At 46.6% G+C, this 26,722-nt stretch overlaps 1 protein-coding gene across 2 annotated transcripts in view; it reads left to right on the plus strand.

Moving 5' to 3' along the window:
• The window catches only part of HK1 (hexokinase 1), a 127,856-nt gene that overhangs the window by 8,951 nt on the left and 92,183 nt on the right, over positions 1 to 26,722 (plus strand). Inside the window, exons 2-3 of one of the 2 annotated variants that reach the window (XM_009214783.4) lie at positions 7,735 to 7,834; positions 14,385 to 14,432. In XM_009214783.4, coding sequence (XP_009213047.1) covers positions 7,808 to 7,834; positions 14,385 to 14,432 — 75 coding nt within the window. In that variant the 5' untranslated portion in view covers positions 7,735 to 7,807. The remainder of the gene's footprint in view (positions 1 to 7,734; positions 7,835 to 14,384; positions 14,433 to 26,722) is intronic. The other variant, XM_017962979.3, reaches the window with a different exon arrangement.

The following is a 26,722-nucleotide window of genomic DNA, read 5'->3' on the forward strand; positions in this document are numbered from 1 at the left end:
CTCCTGACCTCGTAATCTGCCCACCTCGGCCTCTCAAAGTGCTGGGATTACAAGTGTGAGCCACCGCGCCCGGCCTGGAAAAGGTTTTTTAAAGAGTGAGGTAGCACCTATCTGGATCTTGTCTTGGGTGTGTGCTATGGTCTGGATGTTTATGGCCCCCCAAATTCATAATTGAAACCTAATCTCCGATGTGATAATATTAGAAGGTGGGGTCTTTGGAGGTTATTAGGTCATGAGGGTGGAGCCCTCACGAATGTGATTCATCCCCTTATAAAGGAGACCCTAGAGAGCTTGTCAGTCCCTTCTACCAGTGAGGACTGAGTAGGAAGCCTCTCTTTGAGAAATGAGCCCTCACTAGGTGGGCACCAAATCTGCTGGTGACTTAATCTTGGATTTCGCAGCCTCCAGACCTGTGAAATATACATTTCCATTATTTGTAAGTTACTTAGCCTATGGTAATTTGTTGTAGCAGCCTGAACGGACTAAGACAGTGAGGATGGGAGTGGAATATGATGTGTTCTTTCCAGTTTTCAAATAATATGCTTTTACCTCCTGGAGTTTCATCCCCTGTGCCACTAATCTCTGATTTGCTAAAATATTTGCATTTTTGTCTCCTACTCTCTACTTTATCAAACAACCTGTCCTATTTCTCTCTATAGCTGCAGACCCCTATCAGACCTCTCAAAATATCATTTATGACTTCCTCTTCCATGCGGAGAACATGAGAGAGTGAGAGAGAACTGGGATCTTCTATACTTTTAATGAGTGAATCCACATGACTGTAGGCATCTAGAACAGGGCTCTCAAACTTCAGCAGGTCACAGAATCACCAGGAGGGCTTGTTAAAACACAGATTCTTGGTTCCACCCCAAAGTTTTCCATTCAGTAGATCTGGGGAAGGGCCCAAGAATGTACATTTCTAACAAGTTCCCACCTAATGCTGTTGTTACTGGTGCAGGGACCACACTTTGAGAACCACCACCCTAGAGGACGGGGATCAAGCAAGCCCACTCTCAGTAAAATCCCAAATGCAGAGGGGTCAGATTAATAAGTACCAGGGTGTGCTGTCCTCTTCCTCCTCTTTCTCTTCCTCATCCTCCTCTTTTTCATGGCTTACCTGATCCCTGCCTCAGGGGCCTCCAAAGAAAACTCTGACTCAGACCAATGTGTCCCAGATTCAATATCACTTTCTATAGGAAGCTGTCCATGAACTCCAGGATTAGATGTTGTGGCTTCCTATACTTCTCCTTCTTGATAGCTATCATGATTCACAATTTGCAACTGAGATTTGTGTGATTTCTTAATCTCTGTTTCCTCCAGAGACTGTAAGCTTCATGAAGACAGGATATAAGAATAGTAGGAAAAAAAGGAAGGGTTTGGGTGGAGAATGGTGGTGAGTCACCCTTAGGATTGTACACAATAAAAGAGAGTGAAACAACAGAAGATTTTGTCCCCAAAGAATAAAGGAAGGGAAGGGAGGAGGAAGGAAAAAGGTGGCCTGGAACATCCATTAGAACTTTGGCTGCTCTATTTTGGCCACAGAGTGGGCATTTCATCTCTCCACGCATTTTAAAACCTGAGTTTTTTTTTTCCAGTTCTGAGCTACTTACTCGCTCTAAGCCTCAGCTAGAGCACCCAAAAAACAAAGAATTAAGGCTCCAGGGCTGAAGAGACCTAAGTACAACACCCAGCTGTGCCACTGTTGCATTTCCATGAGTGCCTGAATTAACTCCTCTAAGCTTCGGCTTCCCTCCTGAAAAGGGTTTCTACTCCTAATGTTGGGACGCTTCCAGGAATCAGCACGTGAAGTCCTTAGCACAATCACCGGCTCAGTGCACATGAGTGGCCATTGTCATCACCATCTTCAATGTCATCGTCCTCTTCACCATTGTCACCATTCCTGTCCCCACACCCAAGGTTTCTGAGGTCTCAATGGGATAAAGAACTTCATAACCATGAAGCACTGTCTGAATGTCAAGGGCATCCAAGTGCCCCATCCCCTGCCCACAAGTCCTGCAGTAACATCCAAGGATGCCTTCCTTCCCCAGGGCGCTGGCGCAGGCTCTACCCCTTGCAAGCCTTTGGTGACTCTTGATTTTACGACAAATGCATCTTTTGTCTCTTCTGTTTTCAGGACTTCAACTAACCAACTAAAGAACTGTTCCCCAGAGCATTGTTCCTGAGGAGGAAAAGAGCCCAAACACCCACCCACACCTGCTTTGTGCCAAGAATCCACAGTTGGGTTGCAAGGACAGTGTATGATGTCCTTTTGGAAAAATGAGAGTGAGCACAAATGAAGAGCAAGCAAAGGTGTCTCCAGTCATCCCAAGGCAAGTGGGGAGTAGCTGGGCTGTAACGGCCTCACTCCTGCATGAGACTCTCTCTCTGGCTTTTCGCATTAAGTAGTTTCCTGTCCTTCTGCGTAAAACAAAATGAATGGGCTGAGTGCGGTGGCTCACGCCTGTAATCCCAGCACTTTGGGAGGTCGAGGCGGGTGGATCACCTGAGGTCAGGAGTTCGAGACTAGCCTACTAACATGCTGATGAAAACCCCGGCTTTACTAAAATATGTACTAGTCAGGAGACACCTGTCAGTCTCCCAGCTGACCAAACATGAGAATCGCTTTGAAATGATGGCTGGTAACAAGAGGTGCCGTGAATGAGGCCAGCTTGCACTTTGAAGTTGCACTACAGTCTGTGATGAGGATTCTATTCTGTAAAGAAAGAAAGAAGGAGAAAGTTAGCAAAGAAAGAAAGAAAGAAAGAAAGAAAGAAAGAAAGAAAGAAAGAAAGAAAAGAAACAGGAAGCAAAGAACAAGGCATAAATGGCATGGAAGCAAAGGCAGTGGTGTGTTTGAGAAGAAAGAAACATGGAAGCAAGGTTTATTATTAAATGTTGTTGTTATGCCAGAAGAAAGAAAAGAAAATCATCTGGCCCAGATCCATGATCCTGGGCTCTGTAATCGTCCTGTCCCATGACAGTGCCCCAGAGAGAGACACACCCTCCCAACAACGCTGTCCCAGCACCAACCAGCCCACCCACAAGTCCTGTCTGAGTTATCCCAGAGCACCTGTCCCATTCTTGTTCTGCCGACATCTCCAGTCGCAGTCCTGAAGTTCACCTGTCCTCCGCCTGTGTTCAGACCATGCCTGCCCAGAGGGCAGCACAAGAATGGAGGAGCTTGATTTCAAATCTCAGTTTGGTTAACTTACAGCTATATGACCTTGGGAAGCTACTTTACTGCGGTAAGCCTCAGTTTCCTCATGTGTAAAACTGGGAAAATAGAACTCATGAGGAGTTCTTGTGACCTAATGCCTGTGAGGTATTATATTTATAGCAGTGCCTCGCTAACAGGAAGTATTCAATAAATGCAAATTTATTGAATTTAATGACCTCCAAGAGAGTTGCTTAAGGGCAAAGTGGAAGTCAATTGAACAGTGGGTACATCCTCTCTGAAAGCAAGGCTAAAACTATCTTAAAAAAAAAAAGCATTACTGGAAAGGAACAAGGAATTCAGCTGCTAAACCAAGTGGAGTGACTCACTCTGTAATCCCAGCACTTCGGGAAGCTGAGGGAGGGGGATCACTGGAGCCCAGCAGTTCGAGCCTGGGCAACATAGTGAGATCCTATTTCCCCTTTTCTGAGAGGGAATCTTGCTCTGTTGCCCAGGCTGGAGTGCAGTGGCACAACCTCAGCTTACTGCAACCTCCGTCCCCAGGGTTCAAGTGATTCTCCTGTATCAGCCTCCAGAGTAGCTGGGATTACAGGCACTCACTGACACGCTCAGTAATTTTTTTAGTTTCTTTCTTTCTTTCTTTCTTTCTTTCTTTCTTTCTTTCTTTCTTTCTCTCTCTCTCTCTTTCTTTCTCTCTCTCTCTCTTTGTTTGTTTGTTTGTTTGTTTGTAACGGAGTCTCGCTGTGTCGCCCAGGCTGGAGTGCAGTGGCTCGATCTTGGCTCACTGCAAGCTCCGCCTCCCGGGCTCACGCCATTCTCCTGCCTCAGCCTCCTGAGTAGCTGAGACTACAGGCGCCGGCCACTACGCCCAGTTAATTTTTTTGTATTTTTAGTAGAGACAGGGTTTCACCATGTTGGCCATGCTGGTCTCAAACTCCTGACCTCAGGTGATCCGCCCACCTTGGCCTCCCCAAATGCTGGGATTACAGGGATGAGCCACCACACCCAGCCGTGAGATTCTATTCCTTAAAAAACAAACAAACAAGCAGGGCACGGTGGCTCACGCCTGTAATCCCAGCACTTTGGGAGGCCGAGGCGGGTGGACCACAAGTTCAGGAGATTGAGACCATCCTGGCTAACACGGTGAAACCCCGCCTCTACTAAAAAAATACAAAAAATTAGCCTGGCGAGGTGGCGGGCGCCTGTAGTACCAGCTACTCCGGAGGTTGAGGCAGGAGAATGGCGTGAACTGGGGAGGCGGAGCTTGCAGTGAGTCGAGATTGCGCCACTGCACTCCAGCCTGGGCGACAGAGCGAGACTCCGTCTCAAAACAACAGCAGCAACAAAACAAACAAAAAACAGGAAGGAATCCAGCTATTAGCAAAATTCAAATGAATTGTGGATTTTTCTGTTATTAAAATGTAGAGATATCAGGATCCTTAAACTCAAGTAAATGACACAGCAAACGAAGCATATCGAATTTGAAGCTGTGTTATGATGGTGCCTGTGCCAGTTTGGGGGAAGGGCAATACTTGGCTTACACAGATGCTCTAGATCTTGAAGAGGGAGAGAGGGGCACAGTTCTACAGAGACCTGTGCCAGTACAAGAGAGAGGGGAGTTGCTTCCGGGGTGGAGAGTACATGGAGAATGGAACCACTGGCTATAAACCAGACTGCATGGTGGGCTGGTGGAAACAACAGTTTCTACATGACCTCTAGACCAAACACTCTAGACAAAAAGCAACTCTGCTTTGAATGACCTTCAAAGCGAATGCCCTGGGCCAGTCCCAAGGGTTCCTTCCCCACCTCCTACTCCGTCTCCTGGGTAACAACATTGTAAGCCTGGGAAGAAAGGGGGTGATAGCATAATATTCTCTGTCATGTTACAGACCCAGGGAGCTTTTAAGAAATAAATACCAATGGGAAAGAGGTAACATGCATTCTTTGTAAGTGCTTTGGTAATTCAAAGCAGTGTTTTAACTAGACTCGGGAAGTTGCCTGGGGATCAGAAAGGAAAGCAAAAATGTGTGTGGAATTTGTCAAAATTTGTTAAGCTCATCTAGCATAATAAGGAGAACATCTTTTTATAAAAACAAAGTTAAATCATAAATTATGGCCGAGCGCGGCGGCTGACTCCTGTAATCCCAGTACTTCGGGAGGCTGAGGTACGAGAATCGCTTGAGCCCAGGGGTTCAAGACCAGCCTGGGCAACATAGTGAAACCCTGTCTCTACAAAAAATTAAAAAGTTAGCCAGCTGTGGTAGTTGGAGCCTGTAGTCCCAGCTGCAGAGGCTGAGGTGGGAGGATCACTTGAGCTCTGAAGGTGGAGGCTGCAGTTAGTGTGATGGCACTACTGCACTCCAGCCCGGGTGACAGAGTAGGACTCTGTCTCAAAAACAAGCAAACAAATAATTGCAAGGCATATATTTAATTTTTAGATCATGCTTTACTTTTTTTTTTTTTTTGAGATGGAGTTTCGCCCTTGTCCTGGCTGTGCAAGGGCACAATCTCAGCTCACTGCAACCTCCGCCTCCCAGGTTCAAGGGATTCTCCTGGCTCAGCCTCCCAAGTAGCTGGGATTACAGGCATGTGCTAGCATGCTTGGCTAACTTTTTGTATTTGGTAGAGAAGGCGTTTCACCTTGTTGGTCAGGCTGGTCTCGAACTCCTGACCTCAGGTGATCCACCCGCCTGGGCCTCCCAACGTGCTGGAATTACAGGCATGGGCCACCTCCTGAGGCACCTAGCCTCATGCTTTGCTTTGAACCCAGGGGAACCATCAGTGCCTCTGTAGAGGAATCTCATAGAGAAGCCAGGGACAAATCCTAGAAGGCTTTACACTTTCAGCCAGGGCTCTCCAGACCATTTTGGTTATGCACTCCATCAGTAAAATATTTTTGTAGACACATTGTATTAGTCTGTTTTCGCACTGCTATAAAGAAATGCCCCTCAATTATGTCATAATAATATCATACAAGTATTTGAGTTGAAAAAAAAAAAAAAGAAAAAAAGGAAAAGAAATGCCCGAGACTGGGTAATTTAAAAAGGAAAGAGGTTTAATTGACTTACAGTTCAGCATAGCTAGAGAGGCCTCAGGAAATTTATAATCATGGCAGGAAGGCAAAGGAGAAGCAAGGGACCTTCTTCATGAGGCTGCAGGAAGGAGAAGTGCAGGGTGAAGAGGGGAGAGCCCCTTATAAAACTATCAGATCTCGTGAGAACCTGCTCACTATCACAAGAACAGCATGGGGGAAACCACCCCCATGATCCAATTACTTCCACCTGGTCTCTCCCTTGACATGTGGGGATTAGGGGGATTATGGGGATTATAATTCAAAATGAGATTTGGGTGGGGACACAAAGCCTAACCATATCACACATTCCTCAGTACATGTATTTTAATTATTTTGAGATTATATATCTTTATGAGTCCACTTATGTAAAATGGCCAGAAGGCAAATTCACAGACACAGAAAGTAGATTAGTGGTTGCCAGGGGCTGGGGGAAGGATCGAATGAGAATGGCTGGTGATGGGTATGGGTTTCCTTATAGGGTGATGAAAATTTTCTGGAATTAGTGATGATGGTTGCACAAACTTGTGAATATACAGAAAACCACTGAATTATACACTTTAAAGGGTGAACCTTTTGGTATGTGAGTTATAGCTTATTTAAAAAAATCACATGTAAATAATGTGTACATTATAAAGAATAGCCTTAAAAAGTTATAGGGTGAGATTTTAAAAGTCAAGTAGACTGAATGCAGTGGCTTACACCTGTAATCCCAGCACTTTGGGAGGCTGAGGCAGGGGAATCACTTGAGACCAGGGGTTCAAGACCAGCTTGGGCAACATAGCAAGACCCTGTCGCTACAAAAAAAAATTAAAACTTAGGCTGGCATGGAGGCGCATGCCTGTGGTTGCAGCTACTCAGCAGGCTGAGACAGGAGGATTGCTCGTGTCCAGGAGTTCGAGTTTGAGGCTGCAGTGTGCTACAATGGTACCACTGCACTCCAACCTGGTCAACAGAGTGAGACTCTGACTTGGCCTTTTGGAGATGTCTTTGCTAATTTCCACTTCTATTGGATTTCCTCTCCAAAGCATGCGTCTTTCTTTGGAGGTAGTCATAAGCAGAGAAGGTTGTAGTCAGTGATGAGGTACCACTTCCAGACCAGGCTCCAGGGAATTTCTTCTAGAATGACAGGCTGCCAGAAATCTTGACTGGGTGCAGTAGCTCAGGCCTGTAACCCAGCACTTTAGGAGGCTGAAGTGGGAGGTTCGCTTGAGCCCAGGAGTTCGAAACCAGCTTGAGCAACAGAGGCTGCAGTGAGCTATGATGGCGCCACTGCACTCTAGTCTGGGCAACAGAGCAATACTCTGCCTCAAACAAACAAAAGGAGAAACTTTATGACATTTTACCTGGGTTTACGAATCATCTAGAAACGTGTCTGCACTATGTTTTGGTTCTCAGTATTAGGGTGTTTAGCTTCCTGATTGGTGAGGACAAAAATGAGACTGACAATCCCCTGACCCTGCCTTCTTTGAACTTGGCCTTTCTCCAGGCGTTCGAGACCCAGCTGTTGAGAGTAGAAAAGCAGAAGAAAGGACCTGAGGTCAGCAAGTGCCCTCCCCACAATGGGGCAGATCTGCCAGCGAGAATCGGTAAGCTCTGGTCTTTCTTTCTTCCTTCCTTCCTTTCTTTTTTTCTTTTTTTTGAGACATTTTTGTTCCGTCGCCCAGGCTGGAGTGCAGTGGCGTGATCTCAGCTCACCGCAGTCTCTGCCTCCCGGGTTCAAGCGATTCTCCTGCTTCAGCCTCCCAAGTAGCTGGGATTACAGGCATGGGCCACCATGCCTGGCTAATTTTGTATGTTTAGTAGAGATGGAGTTTCTCCATGTTGGTTAGGCTGGTCTCGAACTCATGACCTCAGGTGATCCGCCTGCCTTGGCTTCCCAAAGTGCTGGGATTACAGGCTGCTCTGGTGTTTCTTTAGCTTCTCAAAGGGGTCACATGTACCATAGCCTGCTCAACCTGCTGTCCCCAGGAGAGGGGTGTGTTGGGGTCCATCTTAGAGGGGGGAAAACTCTGACCAAGAGTACAGCAGGAAAGCATCATGAGGCAAGGCAGGAGCCCCCCAAACCCAGCCTCTAAGTCTTGCTGCAGGTTCATGTGCAGCAGGGGCCACTTGTGTTCTGACCAAGGGAAGCCCAGAGGATCGCTCTGTATCCCCCTGGTTAATAGCTTTTTAGACAGTTATGCTGTGAAGTCATCAATGTGTGCTGGAAATAGGAGTTTGGCTTTTTTGCCTTCTCTGGCTGAATTTTATGCTTCCATGTAAAAATGGGCTTCTGCCCAGCAGTTTTTTTTTTTTTTTTTGAGACAGATACTCACTCTGTTGCCCAGGCTGGAGTGCAATAGTATGATCTCAGCTCACTGTAACCTCTGCCTCCCGGATTCTTGTGCCTCAGCCTCCCTAGTAGCTGAAATTACAGGCATGCACCACCATGCCCAGCTAATTTTGTAATTTTTTATAGAGATGGGGTTTCGTCATGTTGCCCAGGCTGGTCTCGAACCCCTGGCTTCATAATATCCGCCCATCTCAGCCTCCCAAAGTGCTGGGATTATAGGCATGAGCTACTGTACCCGGCCAATTTTTTTTTTTTTTTTCATTTTAACAGAGACAAGGTCTTACTATGCTTTCCAGGCTGGTGTTGAACTGGCTTCAAGTGATCCTCCCACGTCATCCTCCCAAAGTGCTGGGATTACAGTGTGAGCCACCGTGCCCAGCCCAGAAGCCCGTTCTTACATCTTAAAGAGCTTTGATTCTTCCCCTGGATATTGAAATAAACCCTGGAAAATGTTTATAGGACAAATTATGTTCTTCTGAGTAGCTGGCTCATTTTAAATTAATCTATGCTGCAGATGGGTCCCTCTGGAGCAAGGACTACAGCTGTTCCACCCCGCCCCCCACCAACAGAACAATTTGGGAAATGGAGACACAGTGGGGTTGATCGCAATGACAAACACAGTGCTCATACTAACCGAGTGCCCTGAGCCCAGAACACTCTCAGAGCCCCATTTAAATCACTGCAGTGGCCTGGCCTGTTTGCTTTATGAAGACTTCCCCTGGTCAGCCCTTGGGTGGCAAATTAATTCCTGACTAGTGTCTGAAAGTGGACAATACAAGCTCAAGGAGTTGCTTCCACCTCGAGCAAGAGGTGAGGGGCTTGGGCATGCCTGGGGTGGTCATCTTTCCCTCAGTCCTACAAGAGTAGCTTACAATGCCCTCTTCAGCATCTTTGAGAAGGGGTTTGCAAAGTCCAGCTCAGGTGCATCCTTCCTGCCTCCCAGGGTTGTTTGCTTGTTTGTTTGTTGTTGTTGTTGTAGTTGAAACAGAGTTTCACTCTTGTTGCCCAGGCTGACTGCAGTGGCGCAATCTTGGCTCACTGCAACCTCTGCCTCCCAGGTTCAAGCAATTTTCCTGCCTCAGCCTCCCCAGTAGCTGGGATTACAAGCCAGGACGCTCGGCTAATTTTTTGTATTTTTAGTAGAGATGGGGTTTCACCAAGTTGGCCAGGCTGGTCTCGAACTCCTGACCTCAGGTGATCCACCCGCCTCAGCCTCCCAAAGTGCTGTGATTACAGGCGTGAACCTCCGGGCCCGCCCAGTCCCTCTCAGGCTTTTGAGAGGATTGAATTCTGTCCTGTTCCTAATGCCCAACTGGAAGCTCCTGGCCTCATTCTCCTTTGTGGAATCCAAGGCTCCTGCGTGGTTGTCAGTGGGGGGTGGAGGCCACTAAATATAGAAATCCAAAATTCCTCTTAGCCGTTGGGCCTCTTAGGCCTCTTCCTTTTCTCTTCCTTCACCCCCAACCAGAGTGAGAAAAGTTTTGCCTGCTTTGGGAAAGAAGGAGCCCTTCTAAACCTGAAAGTGTGTTTGGGATGCCATTGCCACCTCTCATGGCCCCCTTCCTGTGCCCTTGCCTGGCTTTGCCAGTCCCAGGCAGAATGCCACCAGGAATTTAGAGCAGGCCAGGCCAGCCTTGGAGAGGTGGCACAAAGCAGCCAGTGTCACAGGCGCCATGTGGCAGTCAGCAGGTTTGGACTCCAGCACCCAGAGTTCAGTGTCAATCTGATGACAGACCCTCACGTCCTCTGTGGTGCGTGGAGGTTCAGGGAGAGGAGCACAGGCTCTGGGATCTCAGACACAGAAGGAAATCCAACAGCTGGACATTGATTTGGTCCCATCAATTAGCCCAGCAAGTTGTAGTTCTTATTGCCTGGAGCCTCTGTCAATCCATGATCTTTATTGTAGCTGCTTTATTTACCAAGCAAGTCCTCTGTGCCCACTACTCCCAAAGGCCCAGTGAAGAAGGTGTCATTCCCATTTCACAGATGGGGAAACAGGCTTAGAGAGGTTAAATTCCTTTCCCAAGCTTGTACAGTTGGTCCTGGCAGATCCAGGACATAAACTCAGGTCTCTCTCACTCCAGGACTGTGCTCTTTCTACCCACCATCAAGCTCAAGGCTGAAGGTGAGGTGTGTGACTCCAACCCTAATTTCCTAAGGATAGATATATTTGGAGTTGTTCCAAGCTTAGAAACTTGTGCTCGGGATATTGAAATTTCCAGTTAGTCTAAGGAAGGGCCAAACATTGCATGGTCCATTTGGTTTCTTTCTCATAGGTTTCCTGACAATTCCAAGCCCCAGACAGTATTTTTCACTGTTGCCTTACTACTAATTCTCACGTAGGCTTGGAAGTATCTGCAAGGCTTCATCAGAGCCATTTCAGCGGGGAGTTGGCTATCATGGGGCTGCCAGTGTAAGGCCTAGACAGTTTTGGCTTTGGGCATGTGGAAAACTTGCCTGAATTGTTCTGTAAGCTCATACTGTCTATGGGATGCTATTTTTTGCTTCCCTAGTTTTCCTAGGACCATAATTTTTTAAAATTTTATTTTGTGTAGATGGGATCTTGCCCTGTCACTCAGGTTGGAGTTCAGTGGCACAGTCATGGCTCACTGTAGCCTTGAACTCTTGAGCTCAACTGATCCTCTTGCCTCAGCCTCCCAAGTAGCTGGGACTAGAGGCGTGTGCCCCCACACTCAGCTAATTTTTAATTTTTTCTGTAGAGACAGGGTCTTGCTATGTTGCCCAGGCTGTTCTTAAACCCCTGGCCTCAAGTGATCCTCCTGCCTCAGCCTCCCAAAGTGCTGGGATTACAGGTATGAGCCACTGCACCCAGCCTAGGACCTTGATTATGTGAGGTAGGACAAGAAGTGCTGAAAAGATCATCCCTGCCCTCCAGGGAAGACACATTCATGGGTTACCCCTCATTCTTTCAGGGACTACCTGCCTGTCCGTGGGCTGCTATACAAGCTTCCAGGAACTTCAGTCTCCTTCCTTAGAGAGTGGGGTTGCCCCTTGTGCTCTGTCACTCTGGGTTCCATCCCTTCTCACCCACTAATAGTGGGGAGGAAGAAGAAGAACTAATATTTATGCTGTGCTTTCTGGTTCTGGGCACTAAGATAGGAGGCACTTTACAGGTTGTTATTACAGATAAAGGGCTGAGGAGGGCCTCAGTTTTTGTATTCATATTTTTCCCCCAGTTTTCCCCCAACCCCCGATGCTGCAGAGATACCTGCAGGGGTGAGTGGAGACTGACAATCAGAATCCTCTGAGATCTCCAAGTTAAGAGCAGAGTTCTTTGAAGTCCCTAGTCATCACCAATATACTTGAGTTTGGGCTACATCTGTTCTGACTTGAGGCTCCCCAGAAAGTCTGTCTCTAGCAGCCCCGGGATTGACTGGGACCAGGACCCACCCCATCCCCTGCTAGTGGTAGGTGGAAAGGTGGGGCCAGGCTCTAATCCGTCTGATTCATCTCCCCTTTCACTGGACAAGACTGATTTGACCTCCACTGGCTCCAGAGCAGGCATGCTGGCTACACTCCAAATACTCATTTCTGGAGGTGTGACTTGAGCCCATTACCAAGCATTTTTATTCATCCCCCTGCTGCCTATCTAGCATCTTCTGTATGTGGGGATGTTTATCAACTCTGTGCTCCTTGGGTAGCCTTCTTCTGTGCCCAGGGACACAGGACAGCTCAGTCCCCAGTCTCAGTCAGCTGCCCTGGGCATGTTAGGCAGGTGGGCTGGTACTCACCTGTGCCTGAGGTTCGAGCCTCAGTTCACCTCCAATAGGTCTAAGTTTCCTTTTCCATGAAGTATTCCAGCAAACAGAAAGTCAAGCATCTAAACAGGCCAGCTTGCACATGATTTTTGGAGATACTGGAGGAGGAAGGACGGTATCTCTAAGATATGTATGCATTGTCATTTCTGCCTCCAACCTTGAAATCTTTTTCTGTATCAGTTGGCTTTTGCTGTGTGTGTGGTGTAATAAATCACCTTAATACTTAGTGGCTTAAAACAATAATCTCTTATTTACCCCCAATCCTGTGAGTTGGTAATTTGGACTGAGCTCAGCTGGAACGGCTCTTCTCTGTCCCATTTACTGTCAGCCTGGCTCCCTCAGAGGTCCGCAGGCAGCTTGAGATCTGCGGCTTCTCTTCCACATCTGAAAGTTGACTGGCTATAGGCAAGGGTGGTAACTGGGCCATGTGCCAACATGTTCAGCAGACTAACTGGGGCTCATTCACATAGTGGTGGTTGCAAGGGTTCCAAGAGCAGCATGAGAGGTCAAACCCCAAAGCACAAGCATATTTGGAGTGTGTTTGCATGGCATTGCTATTGTCCTACGAGCCCAAGCAAGTCACATGGCCAGTCCTGGAGTCACTGTGGGTGGAGACTATGTAAAAGCATGGGTACAGGGAGGAGAATTAGTGTGGCTGGTTTTTTGCAAACAATTTACTACACCTTCCCTATCCATTCAGCTATCATCATGAAAAAATTCATATGAGCTTTTCTCTTGATGGCAGCAGCTTCCAAAATTTGTGAGGCAAGGGAAGTTATAAAAAAGCAGAATCTGCCAGGTGCAGTGGCTCATGCCTGTGATCCCAGCACTTTGGGAAGCTGAGGCGGTGGATTACTTGAGCTCAGGAGTTTGAGACCAGCCTGGTCAATATAGAGAGACTCCATCTGTACAAAAAATTAAAAAATTTGGCCAGGCACGGTGCCTCACGCTTGTAATCTCAGCACTTGGGAAGCTGAGGCAGGCAGATTACTCAAGGTCAGGAGTTCAAGACCATCTGGGCCAACATAGAGAAATCCCGTCTCTACTAAAACTAAATTTAAAAATAAACATTAGCTGGGTGTGGTGGCAGGTGCCTGTAATCCCAACTACTCGGAAGGCTGAGGCAGGAGAATTGCTTGAACCCAGGAGGCGGAGGTTGCAGTGAGCAGAGATCGCGCCACTACACTCCAGCCTGGGCGACACAGCGAGACTCCATCTCAATAAATAAATAAATAGATAGATAAGCCAGGTGTGGTGTTGCACACCTGTAGTCCCAGCTACTTGGAAGGGTGAGGTGGGAGGATCGCTTGAGCCCAGGAGGTCGAGGCTACAGTGAGCCATAATCACGCCACTGCATTCCAAGCCTGGGTAACAGAGAGAGAGAGAGGGAGAGGGACAGAGAGAGAGAGAGAGAGAGAGAGAGAGACAGAGAGACCTTGTCTCAAAAAAAAAAAAAAAAAGTAGCGAGGGGAGGGCAGAATGCTAACTCATCTCTCACAGACCCTGCCAAGAGCTGGTCACTGCTTGATGGCCATGTCACCTCCTTGCTCATCAGGGAAGCATTGCATCCTGCAGTGAAGGAGACACAGTGGGGCCAGTGGTTCAACAGGGATTAGATGCCTGTGCTCCCACAGCTCCTCTCCAGACCTCTGCGGCAGCTCTGGTGCTGCTGCGCTTCCATTACTGACTGGCACATCTGTCTTTCTTAGTGGATTGTGGGCTCCTTGAGGGCTGAACCACGGTTGTTTTTCATCTTGGAATCTCCAGCTCCCAACACAGTGCCTGGTACATTTGTAAGAACCTAGTGTTCGTGTGAATAAATTCGTGAATTGCCCATGACTGAGCTCTGCTGCATTTCATCCAGAGACTTGGTAATCATGATAGAATTTGCTTAGACATTCCAAGGTTACTTGTAATTACTTTTGCTTTCTGAGTGTGATTGATTAGTTATAAGCATCAATATGTTGTGAATGCAAGTTGCTAAAATGCATTTGTAACACTTTACTTGTCCTGTCTTTCTCTAAGGCTACAGCAGCTAAAAAACTAAAATCTCATCCACTTGATGAAAGTGAGGTAAGAAAGCTATTTTTTTTTTCATTTCCTTCTGTAACATTTTCTGTAAAAAATAGTGCATGACAATCCCCTTTGGGAATTCTGATAATGATTTTAAGCCAGCCATGCAGCAGTGCAGTGGCTTCTCCAGGGTGTGGAGCAGTATTGACCTCCAACTTGCTCCCTGCTGGACTCAGCCCACCTGAACAGGGAAGGTGCTTTCCAAGGGGGCCTACTAACTTCTTAGCCCCCTTCTTAGCCCTTTCTTGGAAGCAGAATGCTAATTGTCAGAGCCAAACACAAGGCCCTCCTGCCTTGGGGATGCGAGGCGTCCTGACTGTGAGAGACCCTGGGAAGGGAAATGGAACGGTCTCTCCCCTCCTGTCTTTTCCATTTTACAGTCAGGCATGCCAGAAACTTGGCACCCATCTGCTCTGCACTTCAATATGGACAAGTTTCAGATCTTTCCTATCAACATATTCCATTTAGCCCCAAATCAGAGAGTTTCCTGTGCTGTTTGTGATGACCTACCCTCTTCCCTCCCATTCCCCAAGCGCACACCTTACTGTCTCTTTAAAGTGGCAACAGAGTGGATCTGAGATGGGTTGCTTCATGCGAAGGCGGTGAGGTATAGAATTTATGAATCAATTTGGGAGCAAAGCACAGAAACTCTCAATTTCCCCTGTGTCTGGGGCCATTACCTAGTCCCAGGTGAGGCCCAAAGCTGGGTATGGATTCACCTGGAGCCCCGGAGCTCTGCCCTGCTCCTCATTCCACTGATTGAATGTAGCTATATTCTTGTACTTTTGCAAATAAATAAGACTCGGTCTGCAGCCTCAAAAGACTTAACGACTGAGAAGTGAAGCTCAATATTTTTTACAAAGAGAAAGTTACAACATAGGTGACACGTGCTTTAAGAGCCAGGTGAGGGAGTGGTCAACCCCATCTTCAGTCCAGATAACAAAGGCTGGATAGAGTGATGAGATTTGCAGAGAGTCCTGAAGAAGAGGAAAGCACGTGCCAGGCGAGGAAGGGCATTGCAAGCAGAGAGAGCAGCACGTGCCAAAACAGAGCCTGCAAAGAACGGGAAAAAGCTGGGGAGACTGAGAAGGTTGGATGGGGCTGGGATTGGTTGTGCAGTTGAGAAACTCTGACAATGCGGTCTGAAGGATCCTCTAGGCTGAGGAGTCATGTGATTACATTGTTTTCTGTCTGGCAATACCAAGGAGCTTGAGCTGGAGGAAGCCTTGGGCACCCAGGAAACCAGAGAGAGGGTAGGGGGCATAAGTGTAGTGAGACCTCCAGGGTGTGTGCTGTGCAAGATGATCTGCTTCCCAGTGGGAAGAAAGTACAGTTGACCCTGAAGCAATGAAGGGGTTATGAACACTGACCGCCCCCACACCATGCAGTAGAAAATCCGTATATAACTTTTGACTCCCCCAAAACTAAACTACCAAAGCTACTGTTGACCAAAAGCCTTATCGACAACATAAAGTCAATGAATAAATATTGTGTACATTTTATATACTATATTCTGTATTCTTACAATAAAGTAAGCTAGAGAAAAGAAAATGTTATTAAGAAAATCATAAGGAAGAGAAATAGATTTACAATTCATTAAGTGGGAGTGGATCACCATGAAGGTCTTCATCCTTGTAGTCTTCACTTTGAGCAGGCTGAGGAGGAGGTAGAGGAGGGGTTGGTCTTGCTGTCTCAGGGGTGGCAGAGGTGGAAGAAGATCCAGGTGGAAGCAAACTCGTGCAGTGCAAACCCTTGGTGTTCGAGGGTCAACTGGATTACAATTCCATTGTTACCAACTTTTTAAAGACAAATCAATGTTGGTGGCCTTGCAGGTACCCAGGCCTCTCACAATGAGGAAGGGTTGATAGTGGCCCCCTCCTTTATTTCCTGGACCATCTTTAGCATATTCTCAAGCATGGCAGCTTTAGAATTGCTTGGTTGAGGCCGGGTGTGGAGGCTCAATCCTGTAATTCCAGCACTTTGGGAGGCCAGGGTGGGCGTATCACCTGAGGTTGGGTGTTTGAGATAAGCCTGGACAACACGGTAAAGCCCCATCTCTTCTAAAAATACAAAAAATTAGCCAGACGTGGTGGTGTGCACCTGTAATCCCAACTACTTGGGAGGCTGAGGCACGAGAATCACTTGAACCTGGGAGGTGAGGTTGCAGTGAGCTGAGATCACACGGCACTCCAGCTGGGGCCACAGAGTGAGACCTCCCCTATCTCAGCACTTCTTGGCTGGGTCAGGGCACGGGGTGGCTCAATGCCTTCGTAATCCCAGCACTGGGAGGCCGAGGTGGGTGGATCACCTGTGGTCAGGAGTTCCAGACCAGCCTGGCCAACACAGTGAAAACCCGTCTCTACTAAAAATACAAAAATTACCTGGGTGTGGTGGCGGGCACCTGTAAACCCAGTTACTCAGGAGGCTGAGGCAGGAGAAATGCTTGAACCCAGGACGCGGAGTTTACAGTGAGCTGAGATCACGCCATTGCACTCCAGCCTGGGCAAGAAGAGAGAAACTCCATCTCAAGGGAAAAAAAAAAGAATTGCTTGGTTGAAGTAGTCTTAATGTATCATGTTATTTGGCTTTAATTAGACTGATCCTCACAAAATAGGCAAGTGGTTTTAAAAGACTTCTGCATAAAAAATGTGGGTTGAGACAGGTGTGGTGACTCACACCTGTAATACCAGTGCTTTAGAAGACCGAGTAGAGAGGATCACTTGAGGCTAGGGGCTTGAGACATCCTCAGCAACATAGCAAGACCTCACCTCCAATAAAATTTTAGGCCGGGTGCGGTGGCTCATGTCTGTAATCCAGCACTTTGGGAGGCTGAGAAGGGTGGCTCACGAGGTCAGGAGATCGAAACCATCCTGGCTAACACGGTGAAACCCCATCTCTACTAAAAAATACAAAAAAATTAGCCGGGCGTGGTACGGGCACCTGTAGTCCCAGTTACTCGGGAGGCTGAGGCAGGAGAATGGCGTGAACCCGGGAGGCGGAGCTTGCAGTGAGTCGAGATTGTGCCACTGTGTTCCAGCCTGGGCAACAGAGCGAGACTCCGTCTCATTAAAAAAAAAAAAAATTTAAAAATTTAGTTGAGCATGCTGATGTGTGCCTGCAATCCCAGCTACCTGAGACGCTGAGGCAGGAGAATTGCTTGAGCCCAAGAGTTTGAGGCTGCAATGAGCTATGATTGCGCCCCTGCACTCCAGCGTGGGTGACAGAGTGAGACCCTGTCTCTTAAAAAGAAAAAAAAAGTAAAAGAAACTGGGTTGAAGCTAACACAAATGAACAATGAGAAAATAAGACCGCTGATAATTTTCCTACCCCTGGTACAGACTATTCAGCTACATCATGGGGTTGAAAGAAGACAAAGATCTTACTAGATATAATGACAAATCAGTCAAAACATTAAAAATTAGCAAGGCTATTTAAATTCTGGTTTTACATATGGTATTGTTAATGATGAGCTAATCACTATGTGTACAGAGTGCCTTGAGAGAACTAGCTAATGACACTACTAGGCCACCACATTTTAAAATAGTTCATCTTTATATCTCTTTATTTATTTGTGTATTATTATATTTTGGAAACAGAGTCTCACCCTGTTGCCCAGGCTGGAGTGCAGTGACGTGATCTCGGCTCACTGCAACCTCCACCTCCTGGGTTCAAGTGATTCTCCTGCCTCAGCCTCCCGAGTACCTGGGATTACAGGCGTGTACCACCATGCCCGACCTATGTTTTTATATTTTTTTTTAATGAAAGTATAATTTACTACCAGTCAAACACACAAATTCTGTCAGCTTAATAAGTGTGTTGTTGTTGAGACAGGATCTTGCTCTGTCACCCAGACTGGAGTGCAGTGGTGCGATCTTGGCTCACTGCATCCTCTACCCTGTAGGCTCAAGTGACCCTCCCACCTCAGTCTCCCAAGTAGCTGGGACTACAGCCATGTGCCAGCCTGCCCATTTTGTTTGTTTGTGTTTTTTTTTGTTTTTATGTTTTTTTTGAGACGGAGTCTCACTCTGTTGTCCAGGCTGGAGTGCAATGGCACGATCTCAGCTCCTGCAACCTCCGCCTCCCGGGTTCCAGCGATTCTCCTGACTCAGCCTCCAGAATAGCTGGGATTACAGGCGCACGCCACCAGGCCTGGCTAATTTTTGTATTTTTAGTAGAGACGGGGTTTCACCATGTTGGTCAGGCTGGTCTCGAACTCCTGACCTTGTGATCCCCTGGTCTCAGCCTCCCAAACTGCTGGGATGACAGGTGTGAGCCACCACGCCTGGCTTTGTTTGTGTGTTTTTGAGGTGGAGTCTCATTCTGTTGCCTGGGCTGGAGTACAGTGGCGGCTCACTGCAACCTCCAGCTCCCGGATTCAAGCAATTCTCCTGCCTCACCCTCCCGAGTAGCTGGGATTACAGGTGCCTGCTACTATGCCCAGTAATTTTTTGTATTTTTGGTAGCGATGGGGTTTTACCATGTTGGCTAGACTGGTCTCAAACTCCTGACCTCATGATTCGCCTGCCTTGACCTCCCAAAGTGCTGGGATTACAGGCCTCAGCCACTGCACCCGGCCTATTTAAAAATTTTTTTTAGTAGAGACAGGGTCTTGCCATGTTGTCCAGGCTAGTCTTGGACTCCTGAGCTCAAGCAATCCACCTGCCTCAGCCTCCCAAAGTGCTTGGATTACAGATGTGAGCCACCATGCCTGGTTGTTTAAGAAGTTTTAACACATGTATACACCTATGTAACCATTGCCCAGTTCAAGATATAGAGCATTTCCATCACCCCCCAAAATCCCTTCACGCTCTTTTCCAGTCAATACTTCCCATTTCCTGTCCTGAGAGTATCACTATTCTGACTTCTATCCCCAGAGCTTTTCTGTTCTTGAACCTCATGTAAATATAATCATACATATGTACTCTCTTGTGCTTGGTTTTAATATTTTTATGTTGCTTCATATATCAAAAGGTTATTCCTATGTAATTTTTTTTATGAGGCATTTTATTTGTAAATATGTATAACATCTCTAGAAAAAAAATCCCAGGATTTTCCTTCCTGTGTGTTTTTGTCTTGCTTCTTCACGGTTTATGATGCCAGCTGAAATTGTCAGTACAATGAAACCAAACTGGCCGATGGAAGCAGATTATTCTGCCATTTCTCTAGATCTTTGAGTTGCACATCAAATCTGGGGCTGATCATGCCACACTTGTTTAGACTGCCTGTGAGGTTCACAATGATTTTCCCAGCTCTGTGATCATCAATGATTTCAAATTCACCCATAAAATCATGCTTCATCATCACAGTGAGAAACCAGACGATGACTTTGGAGCATGGCCTAAGAACCTGGTGTTTGTCTCTCTTTTGGGCATTGTTGATGCTCTTGAGAGCATCAGCCAGGACATTCACATGTACCACTGTGGTGGCGTGGAAAGATGGCAAAAACAGCCCTATGTGATTTTGTAGGTACAAAATCCTAGAATACCCATAAAAACCTATTAGAACTAATGAACAAGTTCAGCAAGGTTGTAGGATACAAGATTAATATACAAAAATCAATTGTAGCCAGGCAATTGAATAAGAGGAAAGAGAACTCACATTTCCTGATTTCAAAACTTATAAAGCAGGCTGGGCGTGGTGGCTCACACTTGTAATCCTAGCACTTTGGGAGGCCGAGGCAGGTGATCACCTGAGGTCAGGAGTTCGTGACCAGCCTTGTCAACATGGTGAAATCCCATCTCTACTAAAAATACAAAAAATTAGCCAGGCGTGGTGGTGGGTGCCTGTAATCCCAGTTACTTGGGGGACTGAGGCAGGAGAATCACTTGAACCTGGGAGGCGGAGGTTGCAGTGAGCTGAGATCACACCATTGCACTCCAGCCTGGGCAACGAGAGCAAAACTCCATCTCAAAACAAAACAAAACAAAACAACAACAACAAAAAACTTATAAAGCTACAGTAATCAAGACAGTGTGATACTAGCATTAGGATAATTATATAGCTGCATGGACTGATATTGAGAGTTCAGAAATAAACCCTTACATTTATGGTATAATAATTTTTGACAAAGATGTGAAAACAATTCAATGGGGAAAGAAAAGCCTTTTCAACAGATGGTGTTAAGACTCTGTCTCTACAAAAAGTAATTTTAAAATTTGCTGAGAGTGGTGGCATGCATCTGTGGTCCCAGATACTTGGGAGGCTGAGGTGGGAGGATCTCTTGGGCCCTGGAAGGTCAAGGCTGCAGTGAGCTGTAATTGATCCACTCCAGCCTGGGCAAAATGATGGGACCCTGTCTCAAAAAAAAAAAAAAAAAAACAAAAAAACCGGTTTGTAGGTTTGATTTGTTTGCTTTGTTTGTTTGTTCTGAGATACTTTTACAGGTAGAATTCTTAGGGTTTGGTAACAGGTTAGATGTGGAGCCCATGGGAGTGGAAGGAGGTCAAGGATGATGACAGATTTTCAGCAGAGGTGATGAGGGGATAGTTCTACCTGAAACACTCTTTTCCTAGACACTGGCATAGTGTCCCTCATCTTATTCTTGTTTCTGCTCAAATGCCACATCTTCAGAGGGCCTTCCCTGTCCATCCTGTCTAAAATGAAATCCCTATCCTTTATTTGTTCAACCTCTGTATCAGTTAGGATTAGATTTGGCTGGCAGTAACAGAAAACTCCAAAACAGCATTTGGATAAATACATTGGAATTTTGTTTTTCTCTCAAATTTTAGAAATATGGAGGTAATTGTGGGGGGGGTGTGCTGATATGGGGCAGCTTGGTGACAAGGATGCTGGTTCTATTCTATTTTGTTGCTTTGTTTTGTATGGGCATCATTCCCAAATTTATCTCTTTTTTTTTATTATTATTAGAATAACACACATGTATTATCTATAATTTATATGACCACCCAGCCGGTGCACTTTGCCCACTGCCTAGACAGAGCTGATTTATCAAGATAGAGAATTGCAATAGAGAAAGAGTAACTCATGCAGAGCTGGCTGTGTGGGAGACCAGAGTTTTATTATTACTCAAATCAGTTTCCCCAGGACTATTTCTCTATTGCAATTAAATCCATGCACCATGGGTCAGCAGTGCCCGGCCTGTAGAGACAGTAGCAGAGTCAACCTCCAGTCCAAGAGAAGTAGGCCGCCGCTTGGACTGGCCTCTGGATCCGTCACCAGAGGGAGGTTACTGAACCAGGATTACCCTTATGGCAGGTAGTCATAAGGACAAGCTCCCAAACTTGTAACCACCCAACAGGTTCAGCTTGCCCACTGCCTAGACAGAGCAGATTTATCAACAGGGGAATTGCAATAAAGAAGGAGTAATTCACTCAGCGTCACCTTTGCGGGAGACCGGGGTTTTACTATTACTCAAATCAGTCTCCTCGAGCATTTGGGGATTGGAGTTTTAAGGATAATTTGGTGGGTCGGAAGCAGCTAGTGAGTCAGGAGTGCTGATTGGTTGGGTCAGAGATGAAATCATAGGGAGTTGAAGCTGTCTTGCACTGAGTCACTTTCTGGCTGGGGGCCACAAGATCAGATGATCCAGTTTATCAATCTGGGGGGTGCCAGCTGATCCATCAAGTGCAGGGTCTGCAAAATATCTCAAGCACTATCTTAGGCTTTACAATAGTGATGTAATCCCCAAGAGCAATTTGGGAGGGTCAGAATCTTGTAGCCTCCAGCTGCATGACTCCTAAACCATAATTTCTAATCTTTTAGCTAATTTGTTAGTCCTTCAAAGGCAGTCTGGTCTCCAGATAAGAAGAGGGTTTGTTTTGGAAAAGGGCTGTTATCATCTTTGTTTTATTTTTATTATTTATTTATTTATTTTCGGGACAGAGTCTTGCTGTATTGCCCAGAATGGAGAGCAGTGGCCCGATCTCGGCTCACTGCAACCTCTGCCTCCGGGATTCAAGCGATTCTCATGCCTCGGCCTCCCAAGTAACTGGGATTACAGGTGCCCGCCACCATGCCCAGCTAATTTTTGTATTTTTAGTAGAAACGGGGTTTCACCATGTTGGCCAAGCTAGTCTCGAACTCCTGACCTCAAGTGATCTGCCCGCCTTGGCCTCCCAAAGTGCTAGGATTACAGGTGTGAGTCACGGCACTCAGCCTCATCTTTGTTTTAAACTATAAACTAAGTTCCTCCCAAAGTTAGTTCAGCCTATGCCCAGGAATGAACAAGGACAGCTTGGAGGGTAAAAGCAAGATGGAGTTGGTTGGGTTAGATCTTTCACTGTCTCAGTAATATTTTGCAATGGGGATTTCATGTTTGTGGGTCAGGAGCTGGGACAAGCTGAGCTAGGTGTCCTGCCTTGGATCATGCTTTCCTGCTCACGTGGTTGTTTGCGGTGTTGGGTTCCTTGTAGCTGTAGGATTCACATCTTGCTTCTTCTAAGAGGCCTGGAGGCTAGAAGTCCAAAGTCAAGGTGTTGGCAGGCTCATGCTCCCTCTGAATCTTAGAGAAGACCCTCTCTTGCTGGACGCGGTGGCTCACGCCTGTAATCCCAGCACTTTGGGAGGCCGGGTGGGGGGGTGGATCATGAGGTCAGGAGATCGAGACCATCCTGCTAACATGGTGAAACCTTGTCTCTACTAAAAAATAGAAAACATTAGCTGAGCGTGTGGCAGGCGCCTATAGTCCCAGCTACTCGGGAGGCTGAGGCAGGAGAATGGCGTGAACCTGGGAGGCAGAGCTTGCAGTGAGCCAAGATTGTGCCACTGCACTCCAGCCTGGGCAACAGAGCGAGACTTCATCTAAAAAAAACAAAAAAAAAACACCCTCCCTTGCCTCTTCCAGCTTCCAGTGGCTCCAAGCGTTCCTTGGCTTGTGGCAGCATCACTCCCATCCCTGCCTGCATCTTCGTGTGGTCATCTTCTCTCTGTGTGTGTCCCTTCACATGGCGTCCTCCCTGTGTGTCCCAAGGTTCTCTCATAATCCAAGATGATTGCGGGATCTCCAGCCATCCAGCCACTCTGTCTGTCCTCCAGTCAGCAGGAAGGAGGAATGGCAAAGAAGCAGGAAAGCCACAGAATAGCCCTGTCTCTTAAGGGAGGCTCCCAGAAGCTACTGAGACACTCTCACTTTCATCTCAACCAGAGCTTGGTCACATGCCTGCATCTGACTATAGGGGAGGCTGGAAATGGAATCTTTATTCTGGGGGGCCTGAATCACCTAAAAATTGGAGCATGGGTTAGTTTATTAGGACAAAGGGGAAATGGATATTGTGGGATATAGCTGTGTCAGCTGCGCCTGCTTTTTCTCCTAGTGCCTGGCCTAATGTATATTTAATTAGCCATGTTTACCATCTGTCTCTCCCAATCAGAATGTGGGCTGTGTAAAACCAAAGAAGAAAACTTAGGGACAAGTTAAAAAAAAAAGAAAAAGAAGCCTGGGTGCGGTGGCTCACGCCTGTAATCCCCACACTTTGGAAGGCTGAGGCGGGCGGATCACCTGAAGTCAGGAGTTTGAGACCAGCCTGGCCAACATGGTGAAACCTTGTCTCTATTAAAAATACAAAAAACTAGCCAGGTGTGGTGGCACGCACTGTAATCCCAGCCCCTCGGGAGGTTGAGGGAGGAGACTCGTTTGAACCCGGGAGGCAGAGGTTGCAGTGAGCCGAGATGATGCCACTGCACTTCAGCCTGGATGACAGAGTGAGACTCTGTCTCAAAAAAAAAAAAAAAGAAAGAAAGAAAAAGAAAAGAAAAGAAAGAAAAAAGAAAAAGAAAATGACTGAGGCGAGTCTCAATCAATTTAGAGTTAGTTTTGCCAAGGATGATAATATGCCCAGAAAAAAAAGACATAAGCCGCAGTAGGATCTATGACCCACACTTTTTCTGAAGAGGGTTTGATGACTTCAATATTTAAAGAGGAAAGGGTGAACAGTGCGGGAAAGAGGAACGGGAAAAAAGGGAAGGGTAGATAAAAGAGGCAAGGGGTTGCATTCCTTTGAGACTTTGATTAGCTTAGTGTTCCCTGAACCCACAGTTTACATGTGAAATGAGGAGGGTGGAGGAACAGTCAGCTATGCGTTCATACTCAGTGAATGTGCATTTTTACATAAGTAAAGTAAGCATAGAATAAAGGAAGCAGTCAAATATGCATTTGTCTCAGGTGAGGGAAGGGATGACTTCTAGTCCAGTCCTTGTCCTGTACCTGTAGTGATAAGCTGTCAATGTACATTGTTTGGGTGAAATTCAACAGAATTCTTTTTTAGGGTAAAGGAATTTCCTTGTGAGCAAATTGTGAGGGAAGCTCCCTGGGAAGGTATGTGGCCTACCTTTGCAGCTGCCTATGTAGGGCCAAAATGGGAGGTGTTTTGGGTGACTCAGTTCCCAAGCTAAACACTTCCCTTTGGCATAGGGAGTTTGTTGGATTTTTGTCTTGTTCACCACATTTCCAGTGACTAGGAAAGTGCAGAGCAGATTAGGTGTTTCACAAATATGTGTTGAGCGAATAAATGACAAGGAGGGGAATTGAGAAGAGTAAGTTTAAGGAGAACTTGATTGCATTGGAAGATACTGAGTTTCAGGTGCCCGTGGGACATATAAGACTTGATTCTCATAGGCAGCTGGAAATATAGTCATGAGCTTGGGAGGGAGATGTGGCTGAAGTCCTTGACAAGAGTGATTCTTTGGGAAGGGCACCGCGAGACAGAACTACAGAAAACAGCGAGAGAGGAGACATACTCAGCCCGCTCAGTGGAATCAACCCAAGCCAGAAGTCTCTACCTCCACCCCCCGGGGGAGGGCAACTTCTTCCATAACCCACTAATAGTCTCTCTGGCCTTACAGATCTGCCTTTCTGTTTGGTTTGAGAATTCCCCTTATAAAGGGACTCTGCAGAGCCCAGGCCCACTTGCCATGCTTTAGGAATCTAACCACTTGCCATGCTTTAGGAATCTAACCAAGCCACGACTCAGTTTCCTTGGTGCAGGTTCTTGGACCCCTTCACTGGACCTGAGTGAAATAAGAGAAATAGGGATAATATGGTAAAATAAATATTGCATTTTGTTGGAGTGACAAGGTGGGCTGGAAACACACTGCCTTGGCTTGGATCCCAGCTTTTCCATTCAGTTGCTGTATGACCTTGGGAAGGTCACTTAATCACCCCGTGATTGAGTTTCCTCATCTATAAAACGGGGATATTACTAGTGTCCACCTTATTGGGTTGTTTTAAGGGTCAATCAGTCAATAAATAAGTAAATAATTTAGAATAATGGCATATAGTAAGTTCTACCTAAGTGCTAGCTAATACTATAAAGCCAAATGTATTTAGCTTACAAAGCAACCATTATTTTTACTTCTCTGTTTTAAGATATCTTTTCTTTTAGGAAAGCGGTCCCCAATCTTTATGGCACTAGGCACTGGTTTCACGGAAGACAATTTTTCCACAGACCCATGTGTGTCGGGGGATGATTTTGGGGTGAAACTGTTCCACCTCAGATCATTAGGCCCTAGATTCTCATAAAAAGGGCACAATCTAGATCCTTTGCATGCGCATTTCACAATAGGGTTTGTACTCCTACAAGAATCTAATGGCGCTGCTGATCTGACAGGAGACAGCTGAGGCGGTAATGTTTGCTCACCTGCTGCTCACCTCCTGCTGTGCAGCCCAGTTCCTAACAGGCCACAGACCAGTTGGGGACCCTACTTTAGGAAATTATGATTATGGGAGATGAAAATCATACACCTAAAAAATATCCTGGTCTGGCATGGTGGCTCATGACTGCTAATTTTAGCACTTTGGAAGGCCAAGTCAGGAGGATTGCTTGAGCCCAGGAGTTCGAGATTACAGTGAGCTATGATCATACCACTGCACTCTAGCCTAGGTGACAGCAAGACTCTGCCTCTTTTTTTTTCTTTCTTTTTTTGAGAAGGAGTGTCACTCTGTCGCCCAGGCTGGAACACAGTGGTGTGATCTCAGCTCACTGCAAGCTCTGCCTCCCAGGTTCATGTCATTCTTCTGCCTCAGCCTCCGGAGTAGCTGGGACTATAGGCGCCTGCCACAACGCCCAGCTAATTTTTTGTAATCCTGACTTTGTGATCTGCCTGCCTTGGCCTCCCAAAGTACAGGGATTACAGGAATGAGTCACCGCGCCCAGCCGACTCTGTCTCTTTAAAAAAAAAAAAGGCTGGGCATGGTGGCTCACGCCTGTAATCCCAACACTTTGGGAGGCCAAGGTGGGTGGATCATGAGGTCAGGAGATCAAGACCATCCTGGCTAACACGGTGAGACCCTGTCTCTGATAAAAATACAAAAAATTAGCCAGGAGTGGTGGTGC

Source organism: Papio anubis, chromosome 11, assembly GCF_008728515.1.
Source record: "Papio anubis isolate 15944 chromosome 11, Panubis1.0, whole genome shotgun sequence".
NCBI classification, from domain to species: domain Eukaryota; kingdom Metazoa; phylum Chordata; class Mammalia; order Primates; family Cercopithecidae; genus Papio; species Papio anubis.